Below are 9,478 nucleotides of genomic sequence, written 5' to 3' on the forward strand. Positions count from 1 at the left end.
AAACTAATAGATAATTCAAACAACTATAGTTGCTCGCAGCGAATTGAAGTTAAGGGTATGAAAGTAAAAATCAATATGTTAGCGGCTGAAAATGATGATATACGAGAGTGTTCCAAGAAACTATCAATGAAAATAAACTGTTGACATTTCTAGTCAATTCTTGGAACAATTCTTCTGCCTCCATTGAGAAGATGCACGAGTTGCAAAAGCAGCTGGTGACAAAACTGGGATAGGGTTTGACAACAAAGAATGTAACTCTTCTGAGGTAAATTCTCAATCATGTCCAGACAAAAGCGAGTCTAATATGTTAAATCTTTTCCGGTCTATCACGACATATGAATATGATCAACCCGAAGTTAAACCTAACAACGTAAGTCTTGAGAACAGAGGTAAGTACCGTGGTTTCAGTTATGTTTAACCTTCTAAGTCCAACCAGACATGGTTAAAAAAGAGAAAAGTCAAGCCGATTACAATGACTCGATGAGCTTCCAAAAATCCAAGTCTAACTGAACATTACTCTGTGAAGGAAAAATCTAGCCATTATTATAATTGCAGGCCAATTCAATAGAGATACAAAATATATGGGAAGAATGAATTACCCAAACATCATTCTGTGAGAGAGAGAACACATACCACAACATCACCTGGTTTTACACATAATCACACTCTTTTGGATATACACACTAATAAGCAGATTAGGCTAATTCAAGTTTGAGTCCCAAAAGTATTAATTCGTTTAGGACCCAACTAGATTTAGGTGCCAAAATCTTTTTTCAATGTTCGCAGGAACTAAAGAAAAATATTATTAAAGAATCTACTTGGTTTCTAGACAGTGGATGCTTACTGTTGTCAGAAGTTATTGACCACAGATGACCAAGAATCATATTTGGTGATAATTCCAAGGGTAAGACTGTGGGCAATGGTAAATTATCCATGAAAAAATGGTCATTAATATGTATTATAAGTTGAAAAACTCTGTTATAATCTGACTATCATTAGCCATCTTTGTTACAATGATTATTTAGTTGAGTTTCATAAACACATATGCAAAGTTAAATATGCAAATGATGATAATATGCCAACCAGACTAAGAGGAAAAACACATATAAAATTAGCTAGAATGATGATAATCTAAATGTTCCCACATGTTTTGTGTTGCTTTGCATAATAATAAAAATTGTTTACGATATTAACGACTCAATCACTTAAATTTCAAATATATCGCCAATCTTAGCAAACAAAATTTGGTCTCGAGGTTACCTAAGGTTTGTTTTTCATGTCAATTAGGTAAACATGTCGATCAACATTTAAAAACAAAGGAATTAACTCAACTACTCGATGTCTGAAACTTCTGCACATGGACTTATTTGGTCAAATATCAGTAATGAGTCTGGAGAAATAAGTACACCCTTGTGATTGTTGATGAATTCTCACAATTTACATGGGTGATCTTCTTGAGTTCTAAAGATTAGACTGCTTCCCAACTTATCAAACTCTTAAAAAGATTACAAAATAAAAGAACCACAATGATGTATAGGATATGGAGTGACAGAGGCACCGAGTTTATTAATAGACTCATTTAAATCTATCTAGAATTCAATGACATTAAGCATGAGCTTTCAACTACAAGATCACCTCAACAAAATGATGTCATTGAATGAAAAAATAGAACACTCAAAGAAGCGGCTCAAACCATGCTAGCTGAATCTAGTATCTCTAAAAGATTGTTGGAAGAATATGTCAACATTTCATGCTATACACTGAACAGATCATTGATTAATAAGAATCATGGGAAAACCTCCTAAGAGATCTGGAATGACAAACAACAAGAAATATCATATTTTCGCATATTTGGTTGTAAGTGCTTTATTCACAATAACGACAAAACCCATTTAACTGCTTTTGATATTAAATATGATATTTGTATATTCTTGGGACCGTGCACGTAGTATTTTATGAATCCTCTATCTGTCATGATTATAATAGCAATAAATATTATTTAAGCAATAAATTGGATGCTAATAACATTGATTCTAGCAGTAATCATGAGATAGAGCAAAGAAGAACGGCCAACATAATTTTTGAAGAAGAAATTTTCGGCTGAGCACTTCCCACATAAATTCGTGAGTCCTAGTCTCAATGTAAAAATTCTTTGAGATCTCTAGTGTGATCCAAACAAATAACAAAGTCTCCGATCGTGGACTTAAGAGTCCTAAAGAAACTAGGATTAGGAAACCTAGTGACATAGGACTCGTGTATTCCAATAAATATGTTATCAAATGTTGATAACATAACACAATACACAAAAACACTTTTCCTCCCTATCAATATTTTGGCCAACATAATTTTTTAAGAAAAAATTTTCGGCCGTGCACTTCCTGCTGATATTCGTTAGTCCTAGTCTCAATGCAAAAAAATGTTTTAGATCTCTAGTGCGATCCAAACAAATAACACAGTCTACGATCGTGGACTTAAGAGTTCTAAAGAAACTAGGATTAGGAATTATAATAACATAAGACTTGTGTATTCTAATATATTATATAATCAAATGTTGATAACATAACACAATACACAAAAACACTCCTCTCCTCCCTGTCAATATTTCGGCCAACATAATTTTTGAAGAAGAAATTTTCGGCCGAGCACTTCCCGCAGAAATTCGTGAGTCCTAGTCTCAATCCAGAAAGTGTTTGAGATTTCTTGTGCGATCCAAACAAAGAACATAGCCTCCGATCGTGGACTTAATTTGACGATCGAAGGATGAAGATCCTTTGAAAGGATATACAAGAAGAAATATCTCCACTTAAAAACCGGAATAATTTGGACCCAACATTATATACGCAAATGTAACAATTTTAAACATCTTAAACGCATACGACGCCCAAGTAAAGTTTCAAACGTCGAAACTAAAAATTTTAAACTTTCGATGCGCTTTGGGTGCGGGAAAACGGTACTAACACTTATGACATTATCAACATTATTATAATGTTTATATCCTGCAATATTTCTAAGGACACGCAAGTCATGTAATTGTTTAAGTTCAGAAAGCCGAAGTCTCACAATTTACCTTATAAAAATACAATGTTTACGTCTCTTCTGCCGTCCTGAGCAACAGCCCCGAAAGTTTCAAGTAGAAAAGACTTCACCAATCCAATGTATTTTTCTACGTTCACAACGAGAGGAAAGTTTCAGTGAGTTTCAAAAGATCTGAATATATTATGGCAATTATAGAATGGACTCGATCGGTGATACTTCTGAGGATGAAATAAAATGGATGGATATACGTTGTGGAACCCATTTTTGGGTGACCACACCATGCGAACATCTTGCTGACATAATTTCTTTCTTCAGCAAATATTGCTGTTTACGCTATTATATGAAGAGAGACTTAGTTTCCATTCTTCTTCATCGTCCGACCAAGAAAATGCCGGTGAAAGATCTTCTTCTTTCTGCAATTTTTCAGGTGATCTTTGATAAGTTGGCCTCAGGTCTGATATCCATGTTCGCCCACTGGGATAGGATTCACGTGAAGCTCAAGAATTGGAGCCGAATGTTGTCGTCTATTCAAGCACAGATTAAAGATGACGCCGGTGAGATGCAGTGGCTTCGCAGCGCCATAGATTTGGCTTGTGAGGTGACTGATCTGTTGGATGAGATGGCTTTGTTTCCGGGATCGGAGGATCTCAAGGAAACTACGAGAAAGGTACTTCAAAATTTGACTCATAACTATTAATATCGATGATATCTTGCTCATGCTTGGAATTGGTGTTTGCAATCGTTGACATGATCCACTAGAAAGACTTGTAGGAAGAGGGTCACAGTATAGTGATATGAAACAGATATTCTTGACCATTTAACTTTCTTTCCTAGCTCTAAGGAAATAATATTTGTATCTGTAAGATTGAATAACCTTATACGCATGGTATGTGGCCGGTATTTATTGAAACTTGCACGAAGCGAAAACGAGAAACAAGTAGTTGTTTACGAAGAGATAGCTTCAAATTAATTGACTTTGTACATCAGCGGCAGGTAAGCCAAAACTATTGTGCTTCTGCATCTGTTAACTATCTAAGAATCGATATTTTTTTCACATGATCCAAGTTTTTTTCGTGTGTCGATGTAGATACTTGCATATGAATGTCTTCCTAGCATTGCAAGTACGTATGGAACACAAGAAGAGGAAGATAACAAACAATTTCCTCGTATCCACCAGGGGAAATCAAGTAAGTGGAAGAAAAAGTATAGCCCAAGGAAGTCGTACCCTTGGAAATCAATCAAGTGGAAGAAGAAGCATCCCCCAAAACACAAGAAAGAAATGAGAACTAGGAACAAGTCAGTGGGGGTTAGTATATCATGCAAGTTAATCCATTAATCTTTTGTCATTTTCATGTACAATATTTGTCGATTTACCTGTTTAATCCAAACTGTAAAGGATACTACCGGTCCTTCGCCATCAACCAAGGAGAACCATGATAAGTTAATCTATTCCTTGGTCGACCCTTTGGCATCCCAAATTGCAGCATGGATGTTACAGAGTAAGACAGAGTATTGCCGGGAACTTTATGAGGAGAAAACTCCTGCCGTAACGCATGAGCACATCGAGAAAGAACAATCCTCTCCCCTACATAAAGGGGAAGGCCTGAAAACATCAGCGGAGTTGAATATAGAGACAAGAACATCTGCAACACTGGATTCTAGCTTGGGGAAGATTATGGAACAACAGACTTACATGGATAGGAGGCTTGTAGAGCTGGAGAAGATGCTTCAACAAGTTCTCAACTGCATTGAGAAGCGGGATGCATCCCCAATCTGTGCACAGGATCGCAAAAGACGACGTTCCCCTAAGCTTCCTCCAGCAAAGAGACGAAAGACACAAGGTCCTGAAGTGGCCAAATATCAACACACTCTGCCAGTGTGCAATGTACCTTCCACTCCGGCCGTCGACGCCACAAGCAACACTCCTACCCTGTTCTTTTGTTCTTTTCTTTTGTGATATTAAATATCTAACCTCACACTAACATAGTTACAATAGTCTTCTAAATAAATATGAATAAATTGATAGGATGTTCGATCCAATCATTCCTACTATCCCAACTGTCTCACCGCTTGGTGAAATAGATTCAAGTAGATGGGCTGCAAGTCAACAGTTGACCTTGTAAAAATCTTTGTAAATTTTCTTTTACAAAAGCAATCAATCGTTGACATTGTAAAAAGCTATGTAAACTCTCAACATATATAAAGTATGAATGTAATCAGAAAATCTTTTTCTGATTGTTGAAACGATTGGATAAGTTTTGAGTACAATAAAACTTAATTGTGTATTGCCAGCATGTTTGAGTAAGTATGCAAATACTTAGTTGCAGTTTGATTTTTACCACTTATCAAAGATCACCTGTTTATATGATCAGAGTTGAATGTATCTTAGCCAGAAGCTGGACGGAGATCTTGCAGAATCGACCAACCTTCTGTAACAGAAACGTTAGACCAACAGAGCTGCCGGCCAGTTGAGGCGCTGTCCAGCACAAAAAAACATCCAGAAGAGGCCAGGCAATGTTCCTAACGAGTAGTTTATCGTCTTATTCTGTTGGCCAGATTCATTATACAACTACTCATACAGTATTTAAGGCGAAAGCCGGAAGAGTTGAAAGCCAAGCGGATGGGTCGAAAGGATCCATAGATTAGAGGAGCGGCCGATAAATATATAATCCCTTTAACCTCAGTGTTGTGGGCTTGTGATGAAAGTTGAATTTGAATATTTTTATTTTAAAGAAATTAATAATATTATCAAATGCAACCAAAAGTATGATTTAAAATAATAACAATAATAATATTTTTATTTTAAAAAGCCAGTAAAGTTCTTAATTAATTTATTCGTCTAATATGACATGAGATAAAACCAAGATAAATAATAAAATAGATTCAAATTATGTTTTTAGAAATATTTTTTTTTTAATTTTTAGTAAATAATTGGTATTTATAAGCATCGCACGTGCTTCATGTTAGTAGTTATAAAAGTGTAGATATATTGCATTGTTTTACAATTGTGGATTGGCAAAATTAGTCTTCTGTATTGTATTCACTTTTATGTTTATATCATTAAACCTCCGTATGAGTACTTTCGTGAAGTTGATGATTTGTTAGGGATAAATGATGGAAAAACAAATTATTTGCTTGACCTACCAATTTCTAAGTTCTCCTCTCATTTCTAGAATTTCTTCTCATTTTTTATATCTTTTTGGTTAACATTTTTATTTTTTAAAATAAATTTACCTAGCCTATTTTAAATTTTTATGGTATCGACTTAACGACGCTGAGGTAAAAGACATTGTTTTACAACTATGCATTTGCAAAATTAGCCTTCTACACTCACTTTTATGTTTACATCATGAAACTTAATATGAATATTTTCGTAAAGTTGATTATTTGTTAATGATAAATGATGGAAAAACAAAGTATTTGTTTGGTCTTCCAGTTTATAATTTCCGCTCATTTTTAGAACGTCTTCTTGCTTTTTATATCTTTTTGGTTAATATTTTTATTTTTAAAAATAAAATTTACCCAACCCATTTTAACTTTTTATGGTATGGACTAACGACACTTGGGAAAATAAATTTATAACTTAAAATTTTAATATAAAGTTAAATTATACCTATTATATTATGAGGAAAAAATTTCAAGTTTCAAATTCTAATATAAAAAATTTTTATTTATAAATTTTAATTAACACATTTTGACCGTCCTTTAGTTTTTTATTTATACCTCTATCATATTTTAATGTGACATTATCTCCATTTAATCACTTATTTGAGTTTAAGTTTTGAATGTGCTTTAAAAATTTATGCCTCTGTTATATTTGAACTCAAAAGCATTACTTTTTATGCTAAGAGTATTACTTTTTATTGTGAATATCGGTAGGGTTGACCCGTCTCACAGATTAAGATCCGTGAGACGGTCTCAGATGAGACCCATTCTAATAACAACTATCTAAAAGTGTGAATAAATGGACAATTTTTTTTAATGTCGATTTAATCACCTTTTTCTCAACTTAACATTACCAATAATTGCTTGTCCATCATAGCACTATACTTTCAATTAAAAATGTAACATATGTATGTTACTTCAGAATTCAAACATGGCTCAATCAATAAATGGAGAATAATTAACTGCTCTTCATTTTTTCAAACCTTCTTCTCTGTCTCAACCCAAATCAGTTTTTGTCCAATTCCTAGAAAACTTCAAGATCAGTTGATCGAGAGTTACACAAGAATACCTCAAGTTCCGTCTTACATTTTGATTCCTTTTAACACCAGCTGGAATAAATTTTCATCTTCGGGTAACACTAATGCAAAATTATATAAATTTCGTATTGCTCTTGATGTTTATTTAGGTTACACTATGGAACCTCTAAAAAAATCATATTATTCTAATGAGGAGATGATATTTCAAAGTATAAAACCTATTTCTTTTAGTTAGTGAGAGGGATTTTTGAGGTATTCGGTATATTTTAAAAATTCTCGAAAAATCTTTGAAGTTATGACATCAATTTTGGGCTAAGATAAATATATGCGGAAACTAATTTAATTTTTTTTGTGGCAAGATTTTAATAAATAGTTCCACCATTTTGGATCTTGAATATGAAACATTTTCAATTTCAGGATCATAGACATCTTTTAAAAGTTTATTTAATTTATCGATACAACCTATGCTTATATCCTATGATAATTACCTAAACTTCATAAAATTTAAAGATGAGATGAGAAAGAATAACTCATAGAGTTCAAGGAAAATATATAAGAGCTTATCAGTTCAGGAGCGTCGGAAATATATTAATAAATTTTGGAAAATTGTAAGAACAGAAAAGTTGTTGATTTTCTCCTACCACATCCCAAAAAATGCACAAACAAGTTTGTAATGGGTTGCTCGAAACTTTAAGACATCTAGATATCTGTCAAGACATTTGTTGTCAAATGTGAAATTTATATCAAATATAATAATATATTAAAGATATATTTGCGTTTATCACTTAAGTTTTATTTTTTGTTTATTATTTTGTTTAGATGTACCAACATGTCTTACATAGTGATTACGTAATTGTGGGGACCCGGACGCTAATTCATTCCTTAATCGTCTTTAGGAATAACTCAAACAATTATAATAAACAGGGTCTAAATTTTTTTTTCTTCTTAAAATACAAAGCGGAAACGTAATGTAATTCAATTCAGATTACATACTAAACATAAACATATAATTCTTGTATTATCTACAAGAATTCAACTAGGTTCACTATATATCAGTGCTGAATCCTAAGTTGCTTCGAAGCCTGGATCTCCACGCTATCTAGTCCAGCCTCGTTCTCTTCTTGTCCCTGATCCTATCCCACCTGTTGCCATGCACACATACAAACAAGACAACAGCCGGATAACTCTGGTGAGAATTACATTCTCAGTATAAATCATGTATACATGCAATCATAAAAACAATATAAAAGCATATAACAGATATTCCTAACATGTATCAAAATCAGAAACATGAATCAAATATTCATCACATGTATTATAATCCTAAACATGAATCACTATCAAGAATAAATCATATTCTAAACATGTACCATCATCAGGAACATAATTCAACATCAAGCACTGAATCACTCTCCGTGATTCTCAGACTCAGACTCGACTCAGTCCTAATCTACGGATCCCGTTCGGAATAAGAACACACACCCACCTACACTCCCGATCGGGGTGGTGGTATGTTCTTATTCACGGACTTTGGCTCTTTTCATATTGAACACCAGTAATAGAAAAGACTCCAGTTCTATCCACTCCGATATAGCCAAACGTCCGGTGTCCTGACCTAACCGTCATGGACTATGGCCCGATCGCCAATATCCTATCCTGCAACAAAGTGCAATGGGCCAGTGACGAGTCCTCACTATCCGGCCCTTCTGTCACAAGATCAAATGTCTACGACTAGGCACATTCGCCTATGACTCAAGACATACATTGTCTATACATCCATAGACCAGAAATATCAATCGTATTTAATTGCAAATAACAATGCAATAAAATAAAGTATGTGATTTAGAGAAACTCGAGTCAAACCTCACTCGAGTTGTGCAATCCTAACTCAACATTAATTTATACCTTTATCTTCTCGGTCTGACGAAGTCGAAGTATCGAAGTCAAGTCGGTCTATATCAATCTGAAATACAATATCGCATAGGCACAATCTCAATATGCAACTCAATTCCAAATCTATTCTGATCAATACTCAAATCACACATAATCTAATCAATATCGAATCAAGATACAATCTAATCCATATCGACGATATCACGATATAATCGAAGTCACTACTGAATCTGATCAATATCAACCCATTGATGTTTCGACGGTATAACGATACAGTCTCGATAACCCCGTCAATCTCAACATCACAGATATAATACCAGAATTCATAATCAATATCGGTACAACTT

At 34.0% G+C, this 9,478-nt stretch overlaps 1 protein-coding gene across 1 annotated transcript; it reads left to right on the forward strand.

The window, feature by feature from the left end:
* The first annotated feature begins 3,156 nt into the window (after window positions 1-3,156).
* Window positions 3,157-5,358, forward strand: LOC142518680 (uncharacterized). Its single transcript, XM_075621478.1, has 3 exons — window positions 3,157-3,703; window positions 4,124-4,342; window positions 4,433-5,358. Exons 1-3 carry the CDS (start codon window positions 3,233-3,235, stop codon window positions 4,991-4,993), a joined length of 1,251 nt encoding a protein of 416 aa, XP_075477593.1. The 5' UTR covers window positions 3,157-3,232; the 3' UTR covers window positions 4,994-5,358.
* The last annotated feature ends 4,120 nt before the right edge of the window (window positions 5,359-9,478 follow it).

The sequence above is a fragment of the Primulina tabacum genome, chromosome 11 (assembly GCF_025594145.1).
Source record: "Primulina tabacum isolate GXHZ01 chromosome 11, ASM2559414v2, whole genome shotgun sequence".
NCBI lineage: Eukaryota > Viridiplantae > Streptophyta > Magnoliopsida > Lamiales > Gesneriaceae > Primulina > Primulina tabacum.

Bases quoted from the DNA above. Each gene is read 5' to 3' on its own strand.
- LOC142518680 (XM_075621478.1), top strand. From the start codon at position 3,233: ATGGACTCGATCGGTGATACTTCTGAGGATGAAATAAAATGGATGGAT. The intron at 3,704-4,123 runs GTACTTCAAAAT...GTGTCGATGTAG, and splicing joins TCAAGGAAACTACGAGAAAG to ATACTTGCATATGAATGTCT. The intron at 4,343-4,432 runs GTTAGTATATCA...CAAACTGTAAAG, and splicing joins CTAGGAACAAGTCAGTGGGG to GATACTACCGGTCCTTCGCC.